This window comes from Toxoplasma gondii, chromosome VIIa, assembly GCF_000006565.2.
Source record: "Toxoplasma gondii ME49 chromosome VIIa, whole genome shotgun sequence".
In the NCBI taxonomy this organism is placed as follows: Eukaryota; Apicomplexa; class Conoidasida; order Eucoccidiorida; family Sarcocystidae; genus Toxoplasma; species Toxoplasma gondii.
Window position 1 is genome coordinate 3,640,560 of NC_031474.1, and position 25,426 is coordinate 3,665,985.

At 57.6% G+C, this 25,426-nt stretch overlaps 2 protein-coding genes across 2 annotated transcripts in view; one reads left to right on the forward strand and one right to left on the reverse strand.

The window, feature by feature from the left end:
- Positions 1–22,757, reverse strand: part of TGME49_202070 (hypothetical protein) — a gene marked incomplete at both ends in the record, with an annotated part of 32,950 nt that extends 10,193 nt beyond the window's left edge. Inside the window, 12 exons of the mRNA XM_018779187.1 lie at positions 250–2,305; positions 2,681–3,949; positions 4,478–6,548; positions 7,126–7,608; positions 8,094–8,279; positions 8,832–9,805; positions 10,348–10,531; positions 10,943–12,327; positions 12,732–13,526; positions 14,324–14,747; positions 15,292–16,239; positions 16,747–22,757. Of these exons, the coding sequence (XP_018637421.1) occupies positions 250–2,305; positions 2,681–3,949; positions 4,478–6,548; positions 7,126–7,608; positions 8,094–8,279; positions 8,832–9,805; positions 10,348–10,531; positions 10,943–12,327; positions 12,732–13,526; positions 14,324–14,747; positions 15,292–16,239; positions 16,747–22,757 (16,786 nt within the window). The remainder of the gene's footprint in view (positions 1–249; positions 2,306–2,680; positions 3,950–4,477; positions 6,549–7,125; positions 7,609–8,093; positions 8,280–8,831; positions 9,806–10,347; positions 10,532–10,942; positions 12,328–12,731; positions 13,527–14,323; positions 14,748–15,291; positions 16,240–16,746) is intronic.
- Positions 22,758–24,482: 1,725 nt separating this feature from the next.
- Positions 24,483–25,410, forward strand: TGME49_202065 (hypothetical protein; the record flags this gene model as incomplete). The annotated part of the gene is made up of 2 exons (XM_018779186.1): positions 24,483–25,024; positions 25,266–25,410. Exons 1-2 carry the CDS (start codon positions 24,792–24,794, stop codon positions 25,408–25,410), a joined length of 378 nt encoding a protein of 125 aa, XP_018637422.1. The 5' UTR covers positions 24,483–24,791.
- Positions 25,411–25,426: the final 16 nt, after the last annotated feature.

The window sequence follows — 25,426 nt, forward strand, 5'->3', positions numbered from 1 at the left end:
GGTCGTTGGCGAGGCCGAGCTGATCTGCTCGGATCAGCGAGTCTCGGAGATGCTTGCCTTTGTCGAGGAGCATCAAACTGAGTAGCGAAAATTCACGGCCTGTGCGTTCGCGCAGGCGCACGAGGAAGGGCAGAAGTTCTTGGCCCAGGAGAACCGGCGCCGTGACGGCGGGGACTGCATGGGCGAATTTGAGGCGGCAAAAGTGGAGAAGGCGGAGAATCAGCGAGACGAGCTGAGAGACCCCCGCACCTCCGGAGCGGAAAGAGGAAACGGAAGAGAAGTGCGAACCGAGGTTGCTCGAGACGATGCGATTTCGTTTAGCGTCGCCCGCAGCACGGGCCGCCACGGCGACGGGACCCTGTGGGGTCGGTCCGGAGTGGTGCTTCACCGTCGGGACTTCGCGGCCTCTGGGGGTTTCCGGGAGCGGCATCGAACGCGAGGAGCCGGGGAAGTTCGGCAGGTCCACGGTAGGCCGGAGGAGACACCCGGGGAGAAAGGAGACGCAACGCACCGTGCGGGAGCGCTGGGCGTAGGACTGGACTTCTTTGAAAGTTGACCGCGAGGGACTGACGGCGCCGAAGCAGTTGAAGGGCGAGAAAAAATGCGACCCTGTCGGCTTGCCTGCAACGGGCGATGCGAGCTGCGAATATCCTTGGGGGGTCACGTTCGATCTGTCTCCAGGGACGCCACATGCAGGGGTGGGACTGGACGTCCCTCCACATTTCACGACGCCGAGGCCCTCGCCGGGAGAAGGTTCTCTACACACTGTGGGGACCACCAGTGAGTGAGGGACGCCGTTCGTCTCCTGTCTCCGTTCTCCGCTCTCTTCCCGCGCCTGGCCTCCCTGCGAGGATCCACCGATTCCAGACCCCACACTCCGTTGAATTCCTCGATCCTGGCCCTCGCGGGGCTCTCCTCGATTTCCGTTTCGCCGCCCCTCTTCTTTTTCGCCACCATATTTCTCGCACTGCCAATCCGCGCACTCGCCCTCTCTGCCCTGCGGCTCAGGCCCCGTAGAAGAGAGCGTAGGTGCCGCCCCCAGCGACGAGAGGTGGGGTGACAGTGGGCGTTTTCCTCCTGTCTCGACTCCTCTGCCTTCGCCGCGAGAACCTTGAGGCAGGTCCGGAGCGAGTCCTCGCAGAGGCGCCGCATCGGAAGGCAGGTGCGCGATAGGCACCTGGTGAGATGCAACAGGGTGGACGGGGACAGAAGCGTAGAGGCGAAGAGACAGGTCATCACAGATCTGGAGACAAGCTTCCGCATTCACGACAGAGTGGGCGTTGCAGAGGTCGAGCAACTGAAGGGCAGTCCCCAGACACGGGACAGGTCCGAAGGAGTGGGCCCTGCGAATCGCCTCATCACGCGAACTGTCTCCCGTCAGACTCCACTTTCCACCTATCCCCGGAGAGCGGAAAGGCGGAAGGTCTCTGCCCCGTTGGTCCGGGCTCTCAGCGAGCTTCGAATCTGCGGACACACTCGCAGGAGACAACGGCCTCGAGCTGCCCGGCAGGAGAGACACAGGCGCCGAGACCGTCTCCCCAAAAGAGGTCTGAGAGTCCTGAGAAAGACTGGCGCTTCGTCTCGGAGCCGCGGCAGCGCTCAGGATCTCTTCGCCTTCTGACTCGGTTCCTCGCGCACGAGAGCCTTTTTTTCCATTTCTGTCAGAGCTACTCATGTGAAGGGTCCCTCGTTCTGGCTCCCAGATGACTCTCGCAAGCTTTTTCTTTTCTCCTTCTTCCACGTTGTCTCCGACTTCCAGCCCGCGAGTCTGCGCGAAAAACGGAGACACACCCGCCATACCGGACGTGCAGCAAGGAGACTCTGGGGTCGGGCAGGCAGGTGGGTGGAGACACAGGGCCTTTCTGGCGTAAGTAACGATGAGGCCATCGTCCCGCAGGTCCGGCCACGACTGGAAGAAGGGCACGAGGACATCACATCTTGCGTTCATCAGGAGCGACTCGACTATAAGCCGAGGTTGGAGAAGCACGCGTTCATGGTGGGGCTCCACGCGGCTTAAGACGGCCTGTAGAAGCTGGAGGGAGGCTGTCAGCGTGAGAGCCTCTTCGCGTTCTTTCTCCGTCAGTCCCAGGTCGAGGTGAGAAAGTAAAACGGAGCAGAGAAGGAGACGATCTGAAATCTTGTTGGAGAAACGGAGGAGCTTGAATGCAAACCCCACGGCTTCCCTCGGAGGGTGTGAAAGGAGAGTGTTCACCGCCGTCGTCTGGTCGTCGCATTCGGTGAAGACGTGCAGTAGGTAGGACAAGTGAATCGACGCCAACAACGAGGGATCCAGGGGAGTGAACAGCTGAAGAAGATGAAAACAAGGAAGACACGGAAACCAGTCTAGAAGAAGAAGCCACCAACGGTCTGGAGACGAATCACCGAAGGACTTGCAACACCAGTCTCGAAATGGAACACACCATATGACCTTCGAGGAGACAGAATCGAAAAGGAAACATCTGACTCCCAGTGGACGAAACCTCCGCGGCGGCGCCTCGTAGAGCGTTGACTTGAAACCGGTTTCGTACACACCGTCAGCTAGGCACTGTCTCTGTTTCCTCCATTAGAGTTCCGGCAGTGTGCGAGAAGCAGACTTCAGAGACACTCAAACCCCATGGAAGACCCGCACGCGGTGACCACGAACTTCGGAGAAGCGACAACTTTTTCATTCCAGATTCACCTCTGCAACGGTACGGGCGAGGCCATGGCCGTTGTGCTGAAGAAGAACACGAATGACTTCTGCAACTCCTTGAGGGGATCGGCACATATTTCCTACGTCCTGCCAGACGCGCCACTGGTCTCCACAGACCTCGACAGCCTGTCGGTAGGCGTCGATTTGCTGCAGAACTTGTTGCACCTTCGAAATCAGTTGCTCGGTTCTTCTTCGGCGACTCGTCAACTTCCGGTCTTCATACACGGCGGATTCTCCCTCGCCCTGCCCTTCAAGCCGAGCGGTCACCGGCGAAAAGCCTACGGCAGACGAGGAGTTTCCGTCGATGCCATTTTCAGTGCCAACGTTTTCTTCCGGGGAGGCCAGATGCGCATTACCGTGGAAGGCCTGGCTTCCTCCGTCGTCCACGGTGCAAGATGTCCCTCCAGAGAGTCGACTTCCTGACTCGTTTGGAAACTCCAGTTCCCACCCATGTCCCTCACTGCCGCGCCTGCCATCGACGTCGTCGCGGTTGTCCTCGCGAGAGAAAAGACCCTCCGAACTCTTTCTTTCCTCGTGCATCTCGTTGTCTGCAGAGGCGGTGTCCCGCGAGTCCTCCTGCGTTGCGTCATGCTCGTCGCTGGTCGCCGCCGGCTTTCGAACTCCCTTTCGCTTCCTTGTCACAGGCAGAGTCTCTGCCTCGGCTCTCAAACGGTGCAAGCAACAAGTGAGAGTTTCTTGAGCCGTGTGGACCTCCCAGGAGAAATACAGTGCCAGAGCAGACTCTGTCGCAGCGACAGGGTCCTCCTCCCTCACGATGCAGCCAGGCAACGGCAGATAGTCTTGAGACTCACCGGTGTGGAAGACAGTGACGTCATGCGTCTGTGCCTCCATCCCAGCGCCTCTGGAAACCTTCGCGTCTAACCTCTCGGGGGTGTCTCCCGAGGAAACGGATTCTTGCTTTTCTGCACACAGATGGAAGACGGAAGCGGCTGCACTCGGCAGGCCAGCATGGTGTCCCAAAACAGGCAGGCCCGGAGAAAACACAGGCGGAGACGAAGAGGACTGAGAACGAGACGAAGAAGAAAGGAAAGAAGGAAGCGCTGGTGATCTGGGAAGGTGACTGTGAAGCAGATGTCGGAGAAGGCGTTTCTGGAGGGGATCTCCTGCAGGAAGAGTCTGGTCAACAAGCCGCAGGGCAGACTGAACGAGGCCGCGGCGCATGAGGGTCGTCGCCTGAAGCCGCGCGCATGCTTCGGTGGTTGCCTCCAGGTCGTCTGCCACAGCGAGGAGAAGCCCCTGATTGAAACCCACACGGTGAAGGCTCGAAGGAACGCATATTGCGCATGTAAAAGCACGGAAACAAACATATTAATTGCAATCCTGCATGCACATCCGGACTCGCTGCTACAGCTGCACGACGCCGGGAGCGATGCAGGAAAAGAAATGTCAAGAGAGTGGTAGATCGTCCAAAATATCGAAACACTCATGTTGACATTGACAATCGGAATGTGACAAAAGAGAGAAGCCTTTCAACTCAAAGCCAGAGAATCACAGAGAACCAAGGACAAGAGAGGGGGCGAAGACACGACCGGCGACCACCAAGCAACGATCTCAACTTGAAATCACGAGATTCATGCGTCTTCCCGAAACCACAAATGCTGATATCCTGATATTCATATGTATATCTCCATCTGAATAAAACTCTATAGGCTCGTGCAGACACATCTGCATGTTCACGCATGCACGTTGTCTCATATATATATATATATATATATATATATATTCATATGCGTTCACAGTCTGGTTCATTGCTCGACGGTTTACCCTGAGTTGTGGAGGAAGCGTTTGGAGTTGTTCAGGTGACCATCCTTGAGTTTCAATATATCCGAGCGTTTCGAATTCCTCTGTGTCTCTGCGTGCTCTGTTTTCGTTCGGCACCCGGTGTTTGGCCTCTTCGCTCCGCCGCCCTGCCGCCTCGCTCTCTGCGTCTGTCTCCCGTTTCCCCGGCGTGCGGTTCGTTTCTCCTTGGAGGTCTCCCTGTCGCCCTGTCTCCCTCAAGTCTCTGGCGCCAGCGGCGGAGTCGCATATCGCGTCCCAGTACCGCATGCGTTCCTCGATCCACCGGCGGAGCGGAAGAAAAGCTGTATCTCCGATGATTTCCAAGCTGGCTTGGTAGAAGCTTCTGGAGGGCCAGCGCTCGGTGAGTCTCTCGAGACAGGCGAGAGCCGCGAGGAGACAGACGTCCGCGGACTTCGCGTTTTTCAGAGGCTGCTCCAGCTCCGCCAGCAAGAGCGTCGTGTGCATCGACAGGACGTAGTGGGCGGATCGCGACGCATGCGACCTCCCAGCTGTGGTGTGGGTGGCCAGGCTCCGAGACAGGCCCGACGAGGGAGCGAGAGCCGGAGACTGGTCCGACGTGGAAGGCAGAGAGACGCTCGAAGGCTCAGAAAGCCTGCTGGCCTCTGTGTCTGAAGCCGCCAGAACTCGAGGAGACCCGTTACCGTGCTCTGCTTCCCCGCGACCCTCCAATCTCAAGGGCAAATCCGGAGGCGTTTCGCCGTTCCACGAACCTGGAGAAAAATCGTTTGCTGCCTCCAAGCAGGTGCTCGGAGTGGAGAGAAATCCCTGAAGGAAAAAACGATGGAGAGGAGTCGCGCCCTGCACCAAGACACTCACGAGATCGACGTCCATGAGAGCGGCAAGACGCTGAGCCTCCTTGCGGCCTCTCAACTCGAAAAGGACGCGCGCTATGGTCGACTCTGGATGGTCGAAAAGAACCTCGAACAGGTCATACTCCGAACTACGCGTCTCGTCCGAAAGCGAGAGGAATTCTTTCTCGGGTGTCCCCCTGCATGCAGTTCCAGAAGGGAGCAGCCGACGCGGCGAAGCCCCCGCTCTAGATGAAGGTCCATGAGAAGGCGTAGAAAGAACGCGACAGACCCAGGGAGAGACCGACGGCGCGCGATTCCAGGCTTTGTAAAAGCAGCCGTCTGTGAGGCCACAGCATCGGCAGGCGTCGGGGAGAAGAGCCGTGTTGGCGGGTCTCGTCGCCCTCCTCAGAAACTTCTGAGTCGCAGCTTCCGTCAGCTGAACAATTCGACTGAGATATTCGAGGAAATGAAGAAGGTACTTGGCAGACGCCCGTCCCCGAGTCGGAGAGACGTCCGCAATTCCTGGAGGACTCGAAAAACCTCCTCCGGCTCCCGAGGAACCTGCAGCCCCCAAAGGCTCCACTCGCGCCTCACTAGTGGCCGCTGCATGCCCTCCTCCTCTCTGGGCAGCTGAGCCAGCAGCAGCCTGTGAGACTCGAGCGCCGTCATCTAAACACGAGGAGGACGAAGAAGCAGACGAAGACGAAGCAGACGAAGACGAAGCAGACGAAGACGAAGCAGACGAAGACGAACAGGAAGACGAAGTTGATGGTGACGCAGGAGATGAAGCTGAAGGTGAAGAGGGAGACGAAGAAGATAAAGAAGACGACGAACATGAAGAAGACGGAGAGACGTCTCCATTTGCGACAGGTTCTAGGCCAGCTGAGTCTGTCTTTTTTGACGAGGCACTTGGCAGCTTTCCTCGCTTCGCGTCGCGCGCGGCCGTCTCGCCTTCCCGCTGTGGAGGGCGGCGCTCGGGACCGGACTCTGCACTCAGGATGTTCACAGCAGTGCCGAGGAACTGGCGGGCAGAGTGAAGCGAACGAAGGGCATGTGTCTCCTCCTTGATGAACTGTAGGGCCTCGACGAGCGCGGCGACGGCGGTTTTCTGCTTCTGGAGAGAATACAGGTGCGAGCGAAGGAGTGCCGGTTCTGTCGGCAACGCCTCGACGTCGAGCAGCACACCTGCCAGAGGCCGACAAGACGCCGGGGTTTGATTCCTCGCCTCCAACAGCACAGACAGTCTGAAGAGGACAGAGAACCAAAGCAGGACTGTGAGTCAAAGACGGAGACGCAGAAGCAAGTGCGTTCGACGGGCGTCGCTACCGGAGAAACCACCGCAACCAAGAACGCCAGAGTGGGCAGCATATGGCGAGCACGAAGACGCGATGAGGGGACCGAAGCAGGACAACGAAGACCGAAGGCGAAGAAAAGGAACAGCGGGCAATGAACACACCACTCAGACGGGCAGGCGGGCAGATGCTTTTTGCAGGGGAAATCGGCTGAGGAGCCGCGACACGAGGGGGTTCGGTCTTCTCTCCCTGTTCTCGTTGGAGTGGATGGATCACCTCCGTTTCTCGCGTCTTTCTCTTTTTCAAGGTCTCTCTCTCTGTCGCTGCGACACCGCGTGTGCCGTGTGGCAGCAACCCTCAGAGGCTCTGCGCCTGCTGAAATCCCTTCCCTTCTCTCTCGCGTGCGCGCCGCGAATCGCCAGCGTCTGCCCCGCGCTTGGCGCGTCGGGTAGCGGCCCCGCCTACTTAAACGCATTGTATCAGGAGCCTACAGAGAGGAATTCAGCCAAGCGTCGTTCACCGACTTTACCTGTCGACAAAAGTTCGAAAAAAAACAGCCAACGCCGGTGGAACACGCTCCAACCGAGGCCTCTCCTCGACGCGTCTTTGGCGCTGCTTCTCATCGATGTCGGCGGATCCCAGCGAGATCCACAGACCTTCTTCGCCTTCAGCAGGCTCCGCCTCGAGGGCATCGAGGGCACTCCTCAGCAGAAGAAGACAGGAAGGCGGCGACAGGGCGCAGGAGACCGCGGCGTCGACGTACGCGTAGAGGGGAAGGAGCAGGGGTCGCAGAGAGAGAAGCAGGAAGGAGAAGTCGTGGAGAGAAAGTGAAAACGAAGAGACTGTTGACGCTGCAAAGGGGACAGACGCGCCGGACTCGGCGCCCATACAAGTCGCGAAAGAGGGAGGGGAATTCGGGTAAAAGGCCCACGGCGACGGAGACAGGCGCTGGCCGAGGTCCAGGGGTTGAGTCAGGGTGGAAGGAGACAGCTCTGAGGTTGTCTGGAGGGCTCTGAACAGAGACAAAGAACTCACCGCAACAAGGCGAAAGGCGTACGTCGCTTTCAGAACACAGAAAAGCCATGCACGCAAAAGGGAATAAATGGACTGTGGGAAACGACGGCCGGTAGAAAGCGGCGGGGCGCGTTCGATGTACGGCCGATACAACACAGAGTCACGCTGCATACAAATCCGTCCACGTCTCGAACCATCTTGCCTAAAACTGCACATAAATGGAATCGAATGCGTCGATAACATCTACAAACGTGTGACCAACATCAACGCAATCACGGCGCATCGTTCTGCTCATCTGCATGTCTTTCTGAACTTGCACGTGGAGAGTCTCATATCAACATGCAGAGGGAGATGGATATGCATATATTCACATATATGTAAATGGATTCTCACACGCACACACAGAAGGAAAGAGGTAAAAAGCAGGCGGCAAATTTTCTAGATGCTTGCACCCTGGCCAGGATGGCGTAAGGACGACCTTACCTGCTCATGTTCCGAACGGTTCTGTCTACTGCCTCACGAATGTCTGTCTGAATTTCTCTTGCACTTTCGCCAACGCTTTTCCGTGCTGCCTCGGAACCCAAAACAGTCCTCAGTTGCGCAAAGGCGCGTGCGACAGCGACTGCCGCTTTGATGCTCGGCGGCAGGTCGAAGTATCGCATCAGACGACTGAACACAAACAATTAATAGTGGAAATTGGAAACAAACCATTTCACCGGGATGTAAACCGGGCAAACACCCACACTCAGACACATACAGCTCAATATGTGGATGCATGTATGTGTGTGTGCATGCATGCACAGGCAATTCTTAGGCGCAGATGCATGCGGGCCTGGATCCTGAGACAGTAAACAGTTGATAGTATCATACGCATAAATAAAGGGGATGCCGCTGCGCGCACAGACGCTCAGACAGATGCCTGCATGCTGAAACAAATCGAGGACGATAGATCTACGGACAGAAGGCGTGCATTATCTTAGTCGGTTGCTGCGTTTCGTCGCGGCTGCGGAGTATGCGTGTGCTGTCACTACAGAGTAACGGCGACGCCCACCGTCGAAAGGCGCAGCTGTTTCGCATGGACCATGCTCTTCCCGTCCGCCGCTACAGACGCAACGTTTTGCAGATGCGGTGAGGTACCTGTAGCTGGTAAGATACCTCATCCTACCACGCACAGCCATACGTAGTTGGCATCCGAAGCACACACCGCTGAACATCTCTTACTCGCAGAAGGTGAAATCGTTGAGTTGGAGAGTCCTGGCAACCAGGAGCGGCGGCGAGGAGAGGAGGTGAAAGATGAAAGGATTTGCTTTCAGCGAGAGTCTTGTCTCCTCTTGTCCCGTCGCTCTCGACAGAAAGGGGGTTGTCAATCTTGAGAGCGATGTACCTGAGTGAACTCTTTCTCTTGACCCCATTAAGCAAAAACTTCTTTCTCGTTGTTCAGGACTCAGGTCGGCCAAGCTGTGGTTAGGGAGACTTCCCCCTCTTGTACCCCTGCGTCCCAGTCGTGTTCGTTGCCCCGAAGCTTCTCCTCGCTCTCTGGCCTCACTCGTCTCTCGTCTCTGGGCCTCCGCTGCGGCCTCCCGTCGCCTGGATACCCTCCCCCCGCGCGCCGCTTCCTCCTCACTCGCCGCATGTCTGTCCTCCTCACTGGAGGCGTCTCCTGCGCAGGAGGAAGTCGAGAGCCGACGCGGCAAGGACACAGAAGCGTCTGCACCGGAAGCCAGTTGTGGGAGCGCAGACGACGGTAGCGTCACCACCGCACCGATGCAGCGACACCAGAGCAGCCAGTCAGGACACAAAACGACAGAAGGCGAAACCCCCTTGCCTTCGTCCTCATCTTTCCGCTGACGCGAGGAACTCTGCAAGGGCAGAGACGCAGACGAAGCTGAGAAAAGTGGACTGTCTCCTCTGCTCTCTCGCTCCCGAAGGCCGGCGTCTGCCCTGCTCTGCGGGGAGACCGGGTGGGGTGAGAACCGCTCTGAGGAAGAAGGGCAAGAAGAGACACAGTTGAGGAGAAAGACGGGGAACGGCGTCGCGCCGAGGGCGCGAGACGTCAGCGGCTGACAGTGCCGTGAACCGCTGTCTCTCGTTTCAGAGGCACCAGGAATTGCTGGCAAGTCGTTCAGAGAGACAGAGCACAACGCTGCCCCGTCGAAAAACTGCTGCAGGCATAACTGGCCTCGCACCAGGAGCTCCTGAGAAACAGAAATTGAAAAATCAGTGTGCCACACATGCAGAGGCAATGGCGATGCCAAGGCCCGACCACCGTGTTCATCACTCTACAGAATGGTTATCGGCATGTACACGACAATACACGTTGTAAATGTCTTGACAGAGAGAGAACGGCATAGAAGACACACAGACGCAGACATGAGTCCGCAGACAACGACTGTCAAAGGCATGTGTAAATAAAGCAAAGAGACAGACAGATTCAAATAGATAAATGGAAAAAACAAACAGACAGAAGTGACGACGAATACACAAGGCAACGGTCCTCCGCGCACAATGGGGTTGAACCTACAAGGATAAACGTGGCTACACTCTTTTCAACACGATACTGTACGTCCCCTGTCTTTTTTTTTATGCTCATCCCTAGGCAGTGCTTCGCGTAGACCTTCTCTGGCCTTTGAAGCGGTCTTCGTTTTCGACTTCTCGCCTTCCACGATGCCCTGCGCTGCTTGCTCTAGTGACACAAGTGCCTCTGACGAAACTGGTGACAATAGGCATGCAATCTCACGTGCGTAAAAAGATCCAGAGCTCGAAGGAACAGCAGCACCCCGTTTTTGTGTTCGTTCGAGGACTGGAGGAAGTCGCGGCCTCCGAGTCTCCCATGAGACCGCACAGTTCTCGAGTCTCCACCGATGCGAATGGTGTCTCCGTGTTGCTCCCCGACTTCCGCACTCAGACGTTCCAGGTGGGCCCTGCAAGAAGACGGTCAGGAGGAGTACCGCCAGAAAGCCAGGCATCCACATAGCGGGTTGCGCGATGATATCGAACGAGATGTATATCCTATCCAATCCATCTGCTCCTCGTCGTACTCTCCCGCTTCCTCTCTCCTTCTCTCTGCACCTGTCTCTCTCATCCCTTCTCTCTGTACTGGCATGTCTCGCTCTTGTTCTCCTCACTGCCTGGGTGAAAAACCTAAACGCTGCATGGTCACCTACCCGTATACGTGCCTAGTGAATACGTCTAACGCCCTCTGGCGGAATACCATTGCCGTTTCAACCATCCAAAGTCGCCGCCAACCTCGGTCGGGCACGCTTGAAGCCTCTATATCCTCGGGGTCTTCCCGCGGAGGCCTCGGCCCCTTTCCAGAACCCAGTTCCACCTACCGAATCAGCATGACGAGAGAGAGGAGGACGTTCGGGGGGACGACGAACTGTTTCTCGCAGGAGCCTCCCCAGGTTCTTCTTCCTCCACCCTTGCATTCTGAGCCGTCTGCGAACTCGCCTCGCGTGGCTGCAGTGAAGCACAGACTGCAGAGGTGAAGAAGAAGAACGACGCGGTAGGAGATTCTTCGCACGCATCCAATCAAGTCGCTGAGTCGCGTGAGGCAGGCCTCCAGGCGTTTCTGGGCAAACTGGAGAAGACTGGCAGGCTGGCCATTTGACGCATGAATGCCTGGGGCACCGCCCCTGTCTGGCGACATTTTCACACCCTCAGAGTGAGAACCTCCAATTAATCCGGTGCTCCCCGTGCACGCGAGCGAACTCCCCCCAGGCCCCGTTGCGCCTGTCGGCGACGGTCCAGGCGAGGTCAGAGCCGCGAGTCCCCGGGATCCGCTGGAGGTGCCGCGCTCTACTGCCGGCGACAGGAAGGGTGAGCGGTCTGAGGCTCCAACGTCGTCGAGGAGAAGCACGCTGTCTTTGAGCGTCCTCCTCCTTTGTCGAAGCGATTTCGGCACTGAGACGAACGCGGACCGCGCTCCGGCGGCCTCCTCACGCAGCCCCAGGCGGCCCCAAATCCAGCGCCCTGTGGGTCCTCGCAGGAGCTCGCTAGGCGGCTTCGCGGCACGAGTCTCCTGTCTCCGGCGCGCGCCGGGACGCCGGGGCCTTGCCTCAGGCCCGCAGGAGTCGGCGTGTGGGGTGGGGCGCTGCGGAGGCGACGCGCTCCGGCTCCTCGTCGGGTCGTTGCTGCGGCTGTCTTCGCAACTCTTCTGTCCTTCCTTGCTTCCCGGTCGAGGGGACAAAACAGGTTTCTTCTCCCCCATATGTTCCTTTCCGTAGTCGCTGTCTCTGCCGTCGGAGTCCGGAAGGGCAGCAAGCCCGGGAGAGAGACTCCGGAGAGTAATTCGGTCCCCGCTGCTTCTTCTCCGTGAGAACTCCCTGGCTCTCGCCTCCTCGTAGGCGAAACCCCCACCGTTCCTCCGATGCTCCCGTTTCCCTGCATGCACGAAGCGGGAGGATCGTCGCCTCGACGCCGGATCCGCACGAGCACACAGGCCGTTCGCCGGGGCCTGATGAGGCGGGCGACTGAAGGCGAGCCCCAGGTCCGCGGGTACCGGCGAATGCGGAGGAGCAGAGAGGACGCGAGCTGAGTTGTCCGAACAGGACTCAACCAAATGAATCGCCTCGCGGAGCGCAAAGTAGAGGTAAGCTAAGTCAGCGTCGTGCGTCCTTTCGAGGGTCGTCGCGCGCCTCTCCGTCGGCGGTAAGGCACGAAGCCCAGCGAAGAAGGTCGCAGCCGAAATCATTGGAAGGCATCGCCGCGCTCGAAGCTGAAGAGCCGAAAAAACAGCAGTGGAAAACGGAGACAAGCCTAAAATAAAAAAAGGAGAAATGGGGAATGCGGCCGTTTGAAAAGAACGGTTGGGCTCCGGTGCTTGTGACGAAGACACGAAGTAAAGAAAGAAGGCGGACAGTGAGGAGGCTGCAACCGTGACACGCAGAGAGATAAAGACGACATCTATGATGAGTGCAGGGAAGGCACCAAAAGAATGGAAAAACTCTCGCCTACACTCCTCCGCCAGTGAGACGGGGATGACAGAAAGGCGTGAAACCACAAAGACCGGTGTCGCTGGAATGGCTTCCGCCAGCAAATCCTACGCCACAATGTATATATAATGAGGAAGAACCCATTTCACTGGCGAGACACGTACACATCCTCAGCACATCTCCTCACCACATAGAGAATCGAGTGTCTCTGAAGTTCGTCGAAGACTTCCGCAGCTAGACACTCCAGTTTGTCTCCTTCTTGGATTTCCACGTGATACGTCTCGGCGGTACAAACGTGGAGACTCCCCTCTTCATCTCTCCCATGCCGCCCTTCCACATCGTCGCCTTCGATAGCTGCCGGCGTCCCTGCACGCAGACGGAGCTCCCTGTCGCCTTCTTGTCCGTCTGTGCTTGTCGCTTGTCGACGCCCTGGCTTCCTCGACTCACTCCACGTGTGCCTTCCACCCCCGTCACGCTCTGCTTCGGTCGCTCCTCGATTCGCTTCTTCGGCGCCGCTGTCGCTCCTCGTGTACACCTCTTCAGGGAGGCCTTCGGCCCGTCCTTCGTCCTCTCTGTGCTGACCGTCGCTTCCACTGTGATCTGGAGCGAGAGACGACAAAGCTGCAGGGTCTCCTCTCTCGCGCGCCGGGACACTGCGCAGGCTGTTGAGAGTCCATCCCGTCGTCAGCCGCGAGGCGAGAGCAGCGTCTTCGCCGAGAAGACGCGCGGGGATGGAAGAAGGCGCGTGAGGCAGCTCTGCAATGCTACGCAAGTACTTTTCCGCGCATGCCGCCTTGAGAGACGAGAGCCGCCGGAAGCGTGAAGACTTCTGGCTATCAAAGCTCGCGAAAACGCCTGCCCCCGAGGAAGGAACACCAGAAGCCACCCGCGAGCCCGACGCACTCTGAGACACAGACCCCTCACCATAGGCGAGCAGCACATGAGCTAGCCACCAGCTAGCCATCATCTTGTAGTCGAGGACCTGACAGCAAGAAGGAAAAAAAGCCGAGAGTCGAGGTTCCATGCACAGGTCGTTCGCGTAAACATGCTCAACACGAAACGAATAGACTAACGATGGAGCCTATCCATGTTGCTGGAACTTCCTTGTGAACATCAATGCGTCCAAGTTGAAGCCTCGCGAGGAGGTAAAAACGAGGAAGGAGAGCAAGACGAAGAGGAAAGGACGTCGACAGAGACGAAGAAATGAGGCAGAAGAAGGGGGGTCAGAGCTCCAGTAGAGCAAAGCGAAAACGTCAAGTATGGGGAAGAGGTAAGTGAGGCTACGGGACGCATGGGAGCTCTCTACAAGTACGCAAAATAGAACCGTCGTGTTGACGCCCTGTCCCTTCCTGCGTGGTGCTGTAAAGCACCCGGAGTGCTCTGTTTTCCCAGTGGAGCTTTGCTGTGATCGCTAGACGACACTGGATCTTGGTTCCGGTAACTAAACGCATTCACTATCAAATTCCGCGCAAAAACTGGTACCGTAACGACATAAACGCACAGCATTCCCGAAGCCCCACAGCCCCCTGCTGGTGGGCATTCTTGACAGAGGTGTGTTCTTCCAGACGTTATTGTTGTGCCCTACGTCTTCCATGATGTAGACCTCTGTGCACTTCGTTGACTCTTGATGATGCAACCGCCGCAGCGGGGATTTTTTCAGCACCCTTTTGGTGAGTCCGTTTGAGCGCTTGAGCGCATTCTTGACAACCGCCAAGAAGACAACTCGAGCAAGACACGACACAAAAAGCCAGGGCGCGTTCTTTTCTCAAATTCACTTACCTCCAAATGCTCCCGCACCCTGACGTCGCCGTCTGTCGTCCTCCACCGCGGTCTCGCCTCCCAGACACTCTCCTTCCCTTCTTCATCTTCGTCATCTTCCTCCTCTGCTTTCCCAGCTCCTTTTGTTTGCTTCACCTCTCTCCCTTTCTCAACAGAACACCGGAAGTTCGGAGATCCGACGGCCGAGCCGGGCTTCTCTGGGCGGGCACTCCTTTCGTTGTCGGCGTTCAGGAAGAAGTCGTTTTCTCCCGCAGAGACAAATGCAGCGAGGCGCTCTGGCTCCTGATCTTCCTTGCGCCAGACGCAGTCTAGGAGGCGCTGCCGCAAATGCATGCGTCCAGCGAAGGCGCCCCAGGCGAGCAGCACCACGAGAGGCCTGAGCTGGGGAAAGGGCGTCAGTAGCCGCGACGCAAGCGCAAACTTCCTGGAGAGAACAGCGCAGTCACACACTCAGTCATTCGGGAAGAGAGACAGTGGAGGCAAAAGCGACATCGCAGTCACGGCGACGAAGACCGCTCCAAGACGCCTGGTGAAAAGAACGACAAGCCCCGATGCTTGTATCCATCGTGAAGGCCATGCGTCTCACAAATAGAGCCAGGAGAGGCCGTGCGTTTCTCTGAAACATGCGACATTGCTTTCCTTCCACTGGGTCATGAGCTGACGTGCTCGTGGAACCTCCGTGATTGTCAGAGGATCGCGAAAGTCAGCGCGATTGTGAGCAGTTGCGCCGAATAAGGCTCGGCTGAAAAGACACAAACGCGGCGAAGGTCGAGTACGCCGAGACGCTCTGCATGCTTCTGTACGAATGAGCAAAGCGCTCTGTTAGGTTCTGGCATTCGTGCTTACGGTGTTGAGCCTCTGACAATGAACCAAGCTCTCTTTCAGATTTTGACTTTGGTTTCCACGGTGCTACTGCTTTCCGCGTTCCAGTGTGCTTGCAAGCACTACTCCCCTCCGTAGATACTCACCGATCAAGAACGAACTGAATGGCCTTTCTGAGAGGAAACTCGAGACAATGTTGGCGAGTAACGCGGAGCGAGGTGTAGTAACTGTCCCAGAAGGCTGGCAGAGCGACACCCGAGTGTTGAGAGAAGATCACCTCCTCTTCCGCAGCAACGGCTGACGCTTGTTTCAGATCGAAGAAAGTCAGGTTTCTTTTCCATTCGCAGCCTCCAGCTTTCGTCGGGCCTTCCTGTCTGGCGCCTTCGCCTCCAGGAGCCTTCTGTCCTCTGTCTCCAAGCGCCAGAGCCGAGGGGCGAGGCTGTCCCTCGGGCGCACTGCGGAGCGCCGCCCCCGAGAGACAACGGGCATTAGGGTCTCCTCCAGATCCCGGCGGCCAAGACGCCAGATTCTCTGCTTCTGCAGCGCGATCAGGCGATGGGGCAGCATCCAGGTTCTCCGAGGCTCTTCCAGAAGCTACATGCAGTGACCTGTCGCGATGCGAGTCTCCCAAAGCAGAAGCAGGAGGAGACGAAGACGACGAGACTGGGCTGGACAGCCCGCACGTACGCCGTCGCTGTCGAAAATAGTCCTTTTGGGCTTCGCGGAAGAGCGGCGAGGCACGAGGAAAAGACAGGGACGCAGAGGAAAAGGAAGGAGATGAAGAGGGGAAGGTGATCAAATAGAAGGCTGGAGGCAACGCCAAATGGGTCGTCTTAAGCCGCACCCAGTGGTCGTCCAGGTGCCCGTAGAGCTGAAGGGTCAACAGACTTTCTCCAATGAGAGAGGGAGAGGAGGGCGCTCGTGAATGCTCGACAGAAGCCGAAGGCGTTTCCGAACTGGAGGGCATAGCGTCGTGAAAAAGCAGTCGCGCAAGATCGAGCGTAAGACGTGGAGGCGAGACCAGAGGCTGGGGACTCATCACGGGAACGTGGGCGAGAAGCGCCTCATAGATCGGCAGGCGCGAGAGCACACCGCTGAAAAGGAGACAACACAGACAGCGACAGGAGAGAACCATCTCGGTGATGGCAGCGGCGAGAAGCACAGCAACTTCGCTGTATACTGTCGACCACACTGAATCGAGGCCGCCATGAGACGGGTACCCACGAACGCCGCTTGCACGTCAGGACGAGGTACAGTCAGTCGCCAACAGAACGTCAAAAACAAACAAGCGAAGGAACGCAAGAGGCGAACCGCCATCTGCCGGGGACAGTCATGATCCTGCAATGAGGGCTGCGACGTAAGAGGATTACAAATCGCGCGGAAATACTGTTTGTACGGAAATGTGTGCCTGCGGGTGGCGAACAATTGGAGGCTTTTCAAACAGGGTGCCGAATGCATCTGGCAACCATCGACTTCCATGAACACCCGAATCCACAGTTTCATCTCTACAACCACAGTTCATGGATTTACACTGGAGCTCAAATGGTCAAAAAATGGAGATTCAGACGTCCCACCACAGGACACTCGGAGCAATCCCTTACCTCGAGGGACACTGTCCGTACACTCCGAGGCGGGGGTTTGACAACAAATACTCTCTCGTTTGGTTTCCTGCTCCCTGTTGCCGGCCGTGAAGCGCCTTCACCTGTCCTGTCTCTCCTCCCCTCTCCCATGAGTCGCCTTCCTCGCTATCTCTCTCGCTGCTTCGAACTCTGTCATATGCCCCGTCTCTCCCTGCTGCTGGCCGGCTGGATCGCCCAAAGCGAGTACGACTCGACGCGAAACCAAACGTTCCGGAATGAGGTCTTTGGAGAGCCACAAAGCTCGGAATTTCTCGGTCATTCCCACTTCTCTCTCCAGCCAGCATCTCTCCCCCGTTCGCCACTTTGACTGGAAACGCCGGAGGTTTGCCTCTGGAATCTACTCCTCCTTCCACTGTCCTGGCACCGTATGCGCCTCTCTCTGCATCGTCTTGTGGATCGTCGTCTCGATCATTCTTTCTACTCTCTTCTCTCTTCTCGCGCGCAAGCCGAGCCTCAACCTCCCTGCCCCCTCTCCAGGTCTGCCGCAAATCTTGGCTCCGTTCTGCGCCCCGCGAAAGCGCCATGCGATACGACCGAGGCCTCAGCGCGGCATGCATGTACAGTTTCTCCTGGCGGAAAAGCCGCAAGGAAGACGGACTCGCAGTTCGGCCGGAGGCAAAACTCGAGCCCGAGAGACTCGGACAAGGTCGCCCCCTCTCGGCGGTCCTTACCCCCCCGCCCAGAGTGAAGCCGTACTGCCGCACCCGTGGGTCTTCTTCCCTGTCTGGATCTTGCCCTTCGACGCGCTGGGTCTCACAGCGAAGCGAAGGCGAGGACGTCTCTTGAGGCTCTCGGACGAGGCCCGCACCGGAAGATGTCAACTGATTCAAAAACTTGGAAAAGAAACGCGAGGCTGTTGCCGACGCTTGCTTCTGCCGAGTGGCGTCCTCAGAGCCCGTCCCGTCGTCGCTCCTCTCTCCGAGCATGCGCGATCCCGGGAGGCTCCCGTCACCCGAAAGGCACAGGAGCGGCCTCGTGGTCTCCCCCGCCGCCTGCAGCCCGCCTCGCCGGCCCCTGAAGGTCCTGCTCGAGTTACTTGCCCTCAAGCACTCGTCCCCAGATACGCCTCGCCCCTCCCCACCTGGACCAAGAACCGCATACGAAAGGTAAAGATGGCTTTGAGACGCTCGAGACCGGAGACCCAGAGACGCGGACGCCATGGAAGAACGCGACTGAAAACGAGCCTCGTCGCCCCCGGTGCTCTGGCTTGCACGCCCTGTATGCATCGCGTGTGCAGGGTGTAGGGCATGCGAGGGATGAGGAGCATCTGCGTCATGGCGAGGCGAACCGACGAGGCTGGTGGTTGCCTCTGAAGGAAGGGCAGAAGGCAATTCAGAGGCAGGGGCTGTCGAAGCGCGAGGAGAAAGAGAAGAGGCATAGCTGAAATCTCGGAGACGTCGCTCTTCGTCTGCAGCGCGGAGCAGCGGAACCATCGCCGCATCGAAAATCTCTTCTATGCATCCTCGTGCCTCCTCGAGGTCCAGCCACACGCATTTGCTCAGCGACCCTCCTTCGATGAAAAGAGGGTCGTTCGCCACAGGTGCGTTTGCGTCACAGGTCGAGGCGTAGGAAAACTGCGGACAAGAAGAGCTGAAAAAAGACGAGAAAAACGGGGAGGTGCCGCTCTCGTCGGAACTCGCCGCAGCCAAGGTGTGCGCGTCGTAAGGCCCTGCCGTGGGAAGCCTCCCGCGAACGGGTCCCTGTCCCGAGCCTCGACATGAAGAAAGGGTGACAGAAGGCGAAACGGAAGTTGCTGACCCCGCCGAAAGCGAGGCCTGAGCGGGCGAGGCAGACGGAAACTCGGATGCGCCAGACTGTGCGCCATCCGCCGCCGCCACGCCTGAGGCCGCTCCCATTGTTGGGCCTTGCGGCGAACCAACTAAGCGGACGGGGGATGAGGTCGGAAGCGTAGCTAGTTGTGCGAGAAAGAGCCGAAGGTAAGGAAGCAGAAGCGGGGCGTTGTCACTGTCGTCGTGGAGGGCGACAAACAGGCTGATAAGAAGAAAGAGAGATCGGAGGCTTTGGTGTAGGAGATCGTTGCGAACCAGGCCAAGATGGTCGACAACGTCGACAATGAGAGGACTGTCTTCACACAAGGCTGCCCCATGCATCACCTTCTCGCCTCTCAACAACCCCGCAGGAGCGACGGAGACAGACTGTCCTGGGGCTTCCCTCTCTTTCTCACTTTCGTCGCCTCCCTCACCCTCTCTCCACCTCTCTCCATACCCTCGGGCTTCCTCGCGCACGGCAAGCAGCGCCCTCGCGAGCGCCCCTGCATAGCTACGCTGGCGCTGGGGCCCCACGATGGAGGCGAGCAGTGGCAGGATGCCTGCGGATATGTCAAGCGCGCCCAGGTGGCAGTAGGGGTCGCCTGTCAAGACGCTACCTCCGCTTCTCCACCTGGAGGCGTGAGGCACCTGCAAAGGTAGAAATGGACACAGACCGAATCCGCCGCGTGCGCCTCGGCCCCGCCTTCTCGGCCAACGCAAAAGGGCCTCCGAGGCTACACCTACGTGCACTGCATGCAGTCTTCTGATCACGTGGAGGCGGATTTCGGCGGTGAGGAGATCGATTGTCTGGGTTTTAGGTGCGTCTCCAGGCAAGAGACTCGAAGCCTGCATCCCGCCTGAAGATGCATTTCCGAAATCCAAGAAAAATGTGATACGAGGACTGACAGGAACTCGAGGGTCGGGAAGACTTCCCTCTTTTCTGCCCTCGGCAGTGTTCGGCTTCCAAAGCGGAGAGGCCAGTTGAGACGCCGGCTTATCCGCAATCACCCAGGATTCATCTTCACTAGTCTCCTCGCTCCAGCATAGCTCTCCCTGGGAAGGGCGAGAACGGCGACGCCTCCCCGTGTCTGCGCCTGCGGAGGCAGACCTGGCGATGGCGAGGACGGGGCATGCATCCGGGGTCCAGAGACGGACGTCGGCGAAGCTTCCGAAGAGCGCGTGCGGATTGTACAGTGGTTTCAAAAGGACTGGCACCTGCCCGGAGAGAGAGGACATGCGGCCTCGCAGCAGGCGCTGCATGTGACAAACGTCGACCCGAAACCCCTCGGCGCCACTACCCTTTTGCTCCTCCCACCGGACACTCGCCACGGCTATCCGGGTGAGGTGCGTGTAGAAGCGTTCTTCCTCCTTCCTCATCAGCTTTTCTCCTGAGGCCGACACAAACGCGGTCGAGACGTCAGGTGATTCCTTGTCAAAGGGTCGATCTCCGATTGGCTCCCGAGAGCCGTCGACGGTGCCCGCGGCGGTTCCGGCTGCCTCCGGCTCAGAAGAATGAGCCGACGAAGTCGAGCACTGGCGAGAGGAAGCCATCATGACCTCTGCGCCTTCGCCCTGTCTCTGGGGACTCGTCAGGTCCTCCTTCACCTCCAGTCCCCACCCTGAGGCTGGGGCGTACCCGATTGCCGCAAAAAGCGCCGCGGCCGACGCCGGCTGCGACCTGAGGAGAGCAGTTAGCTGCTTCACGGCTTCAAGGGAGAGAATCGGAACGCCCTGGGAGTAGCTGGCGAGGCGGCTTTTGCGCGAAACCACGCAGGCGGGGAGACGCGACAGCGAGGCGGGCAAGATCCGCCGGAGAGGCAGAAGCAGCAACGCTGGCAAGTGAACGGCTTCGGGACACTCACAAGAAAACGGCCGCCTCGAGGGCGGAGTCGAACTGGCATGCGCTCCAGATGACGCCTCCTGACCGGCCGAGCTGGTTTGCGTGCTGGGGCGTCGTGTCACCCCGGCACTTGGTGCCCGGAGCCCGCCCATGGGGTACTTGGCCCTGCCCGGGTCTCGTGGTTCACTTCCTGGCAGTGGAGCCGAACCAGGCAGACTCGGATCTCCTTGGTCTCCTTCTCTTCTCGCCTCTGTGTCCGCGCCGTCCCGGTCCCCTGCGCCGAGAAGCCGCCCCACAACTCGCCCTTCGCGCCTTTCCACCGGGGCCGGTTCCGGTCCGTTTTCTGCGTAGAGCTCCTTCTTCACCTGGCCTTGCGGGTCGCTCTCGCCGTCGAGAGGAACGCCGAGAAGCACAGCGTGCAGCATGCGCAGCTCCGTCGCCACCTCGGCAGAGACGATTTGCACGCCGTGCGCCGCGCTCTCCAGGAGGGCTTGGACCAGAAGGAGGTCAAAGTGGAGTCTTCGGACGAGCCATACGGGGAAAATCGAGAGGAGCGAGATGGGGAACTCGGCCGCAACTCGCGACTTCTGACCTGGTGAGACCAAATCTGCTTTCGGGTACGCCAGTACCCCATTTCTTGACTCGCTCGCGAGGTTCCATTTCCCCCTCCGGACGACTCCCTCCAAAGCTCCCCCACACGCCCGAGAAGGCGGAGTGCTCCCTGAGGCCCATCGGGGAGTCTGACGGACCCCATCACCCCCGCAAGGCCTGGCCGTTGTCCCCGCTGTAACCCTGTCTCGGGTGAGTGACGCAGTCCGAGGCGCCGGCGTCCGACGCAGCCGCTCGCAGATGGCGACGAGTTCATGGGCGCACAGCCAGGCGAGGTGGGCGCTGCTTGGGACGCTTGGGGAGCAGAGCCACGAGGGCGGCGGCCCGTGAAGCACAAGCGAGGCGGTGAGAGCAACCGCGTGGACCGGGTTTGAGGCCACCAGCTGGTGCAAGATCGCCCGCGCGAGTTCGAACTGCGACAGCGAAAGACAATTCAGCAGAACCGTCGTGACCCGCGATCCTTCGTTCTCCGACAGAAACGGACAGAGGGCGCGATCCACGTGAGCCAGAGTCCCGCTCCGGTCGGCCGAGTGCGTCGACCGCAAGCGCCGCCCCGACTCTCGACGCCGCGGCCGAACAGAGCCCTGCGAAGAACACGGCGAAGGCGAGGAACACCCAGAACTGGAAGGAGATGACGATCGAGAAGAAGGACTCGACGGAGGAGAAACTTGAGGAGGAGATCGAGGAGGAAGCGCGGGCGAGGGTAGGGGCGGAGAACAAGTGCGAGAAGAACCGCCGCACTGGGGAGACGAAGGAGGAATACTGTGGAGTCGATCCGACACTGACGGAGTCGCGAAAGAAGCCGAGGGAGGTGCCGGTTTGAGGAAGGCCAGTGGCGGGACGGGCGAGACGGAAAAGGAAGCAATGGGGACCGAAGGGAAACAAGAAGAGAAACCAGGGGCAGGTGGAAAAGACGCAGAAGCAGGGTGAACAGAACAGAAGGCAGACGTCGGTGGCGGAGGCGAGTCAGGTGCATCTGAAGAAACATTTTCGAACAACAGTCCTGAGCAGGTCGGATTTGCGACCTTTTCCTTGAACTGGGAAAAGTCAACCGCTTCCTCGGAAACGGCCGGACAGCACGTATCCTCACTCTCTCGTCTTCTGTGCGCCTCAAAAAACATCGATGGCAGCCGAGACACGCCCTTGGGCAGCTGCCCACCCGATGCCGTCGGAGACATGACTCTCGGGCCAGGAGTCTCTATCAAGTCCCCCAGATCTCGTTCACGACATCCTTCCTCATCAACCTCCGCTGTCTCTTTCGTTTCCATGACGAGCTGTCCGACGTCATCTGGATATTCGCCTCCGACTGGGGCGCCGTGGTCGTCTCCGGTCACCTCGGCAGCTTCTCCCCTTTCTTCATATTTGTCAACCTCCCCTCCGGTCCTGCATGCGTCTGAAGTTTTTTCGTCGACCCTGCTGTTCCATGCCTCTGTCGTCACGTCGCGCTGTAGGTCTGTCGGGAATTTTCGCATGTGTCCGTTGTCGACATCGAAAACCTCCCTTCGGTCGCAAGATTCGTGGTGTTTGGTAATTTCAACATCGTGGTGGTCTAAAACTCCCCTGTCCCGGAGCTCGGCTTCCGGTTGCTGCTCTTCGGTAACTTCAGTCTGTTTGTTGTCTACCTCTCGTTCGCTTCTTCTGTATCCATTTGAGTGGACGGCCTCGGGCTCTGCTTCCAGGTCTCTGCACCCCGTTGTGTTTCCCTGTGTCACGTCAGCGACGGGGGCAGCGTCGCGACCTGCGCCCCAGTCCATGGTTCTGTGACGCTACCCATTTACAGATATCGCTTTTCCTTACTGGGTCGAATTCCTAGGAGTGGCAGAGCAGCGTCAGAGAGCGGAGAGGCGCACACAGGAGAAAGAAAAACCGGGGGAAGAGAGTTAAATACGAGGGAAACGGACCTTGCAAACAAGACCGATGTAATCTCAGCCATGAAGAGAGCTTCTATATGGTAATGGCAGAATGGGGAAGCAGATTCTCGCGTCGTTCTGTTCACACGCAAGACATGGGTTGGCTTCCTTTAAATCTCTGGAAGACACCGGATGGAAATGGAGTTACGGAGCAAACGACACACTAGAACGATTGGCGGCAAAAGATCCATCAACAGTAGGTGGGCTTCTAGAGGGGAGACTACACGGTTCTGCTGCACACACAAAGGGCGGAAAGAACTAACCGTGTTGTGAGGCACGCAAAGTGAGTCGTACCACTTCCACGCATGTCCGTGTGCTGGCCGATGAGCTAGCTTTTTTGGGGAAGCGAAGCACGTAGCGGCGACGCTGAGGAAACACGGCTGAAACAAATGGAAATGGGAAACAATACCAACAACACTCTTGTGATGTCCTGCTGGCTGCACGAAGAACTCGGTGGACTGTGAAAGCCAAAGCTACTTGGGCAAAAAACTTCTTTGCATGCCACCCGTTCGCTTGCACCGGCCTCGGCCGTCTCCTCGGTCCAGCAGTCGACCTCACCGATATCTCAGGCAGGTCTCCAGGAGGCAACTAACCCTTTGCTTTCCCTAGATCAACCAACATATGCATAATTTATTTTATCGGGTATGTGGGGCGACCGCTTCAAAGTGTCTGGTTAAAGGGCCACTGAAGAAGAGCTTTCGTTGCCCTGGTGGTTAGGTTTATGGACTTGCTCGCCATTGAAATGTCTCCCAGGCTGGCATGCAGCAAAAACTCGATGAATGCACACAGCAGACCCAAGTTGTCCCAGCATTGTAGTCTAGACAAAGTCTCTTGTCAACCACTGCAGTTAGAAATGGCTAGGGCTACGCAGTGAGAGACGTACGGTTTTTTCACAGAGAAGGATTGTTTGTCTCAGCGACGCGGATGTTTTGGTTTAGGAAAAAACACACATCTCTCTAGTATCGCTTATTGCCGGGTCACAGCAGTGGAAACAGCATGCCGCACAAACTCGAGCCAAAAAAATAATCGTGTGATTCCGGTTTCATGTGTCTCAAGAGACTGAAGCGGAAGTGGCACACGGTGAATAGATCCCGGATCCTCTGAGCGGGTGTGTCGCTGGCGGAAAGATTTGAAGGATATCCCCTGCACCTTACCTTTTCGCAGCTTTGGAAGCAGATTGCCCTCGTCCAGAAGTTCGGGAAACACTCAGGGAATATCGGTGAGCTGGTGGAGATGTGGCAAGGCAGACAGTCAAGTGCAGGAGATGTTTCGCGCAAGAGATCATGAAGCGGCTCCATACACAACACACCCAGAATGTGTTTTTGAGAGATGTGCGAGTTCTCTGTTTGAATTCGCTTCTAACCTGAGGAAAGGTACTCGAGTGGCGACTTGCTAATCGCGGAAACTCTCTAGCTCGTACGCCTCTGGTTGTAAGTTGCAGAGGAAGAGTTTTTTCTCCCGGTACACTGTAGTCCGCCGAATCCAAGCGATTGCCGTTTTGTCCGACTGATTATGTCTTAGCGCACTCCTCACTGCTGTCAGTGCATAGAGAATGCGTTAGCATTGGATCCTGGAATAGTAAGTGAAGTTAATCATGCTTGTAAAAGAAAGTAATTCCCCACCAAGACCACCCGTCTGTCCGATATTGTGCTGCACCTCGGAGTCACGTTATAGTGTCTGCGCCACGTTGTAATACAGAATTTCATTTCCTCAGTAATGTTTCAGCTCGCGGAATGTACAGAAGCAAGTCTGATTTCTTAAGCATACCATTTTTCATTGACCATCAGAGCACTAGGTTTTTGCACACTCATGCCTGTGTCACGCCGGAGTTCGGTGGCTGTTTTGGGTGGAGTCGGTGTGAGCTGAGCGGCTCTTGATATGAAGGAATGCGTCATGAACGGCGTCGTTAAGGTAATGCGTGTTACAAGCTTTCAAACACTTGAAAAATACTCGGACGCGTTCAGTGTGAAGGCAGTCGTCTGGCGAGATTCCTGGCGCAACGCGTGCACGCACCGACATCAAGTCATGTTGTCCTCCATGATTCTCCACGATCAAACAAACGACCTAGACATGAAACATTATTGTTGCTGCATGTCGATTACGTGTGCCAGGCAAGCAAACACAGAAGAAAACCTCACATTTGCCGTTTTAGCTCGGCTTAGCTCCCTTCATTCACTCTCTGCGCACTCTTCTAGCTGCGAGTGTACAAGTTGCAATAGATTTGCTACAGGGGCAACTTGCTTCATGTGGAATATAGCTTTTTATTCGGGCATCTGCAAACTGCTCTTCGGTACCACGTGCATGTTGATATCCGCCCGTGGCGCAGCATCTTGCTTGTGTTTCTGTCTTCAGAGAATTTCGTCACAGCAGGCAGCGAGGCATGACACTAAAAGTCTTATCACGTTGTTGTAGAAGAGATGAATCACGGTGTCGGCGTGGTGGCCACGGAGAACCGCAGACAAAAAACGGCATCGGTAGCGGCACACGTCCCAATTAAGGCAGTGTACACATAC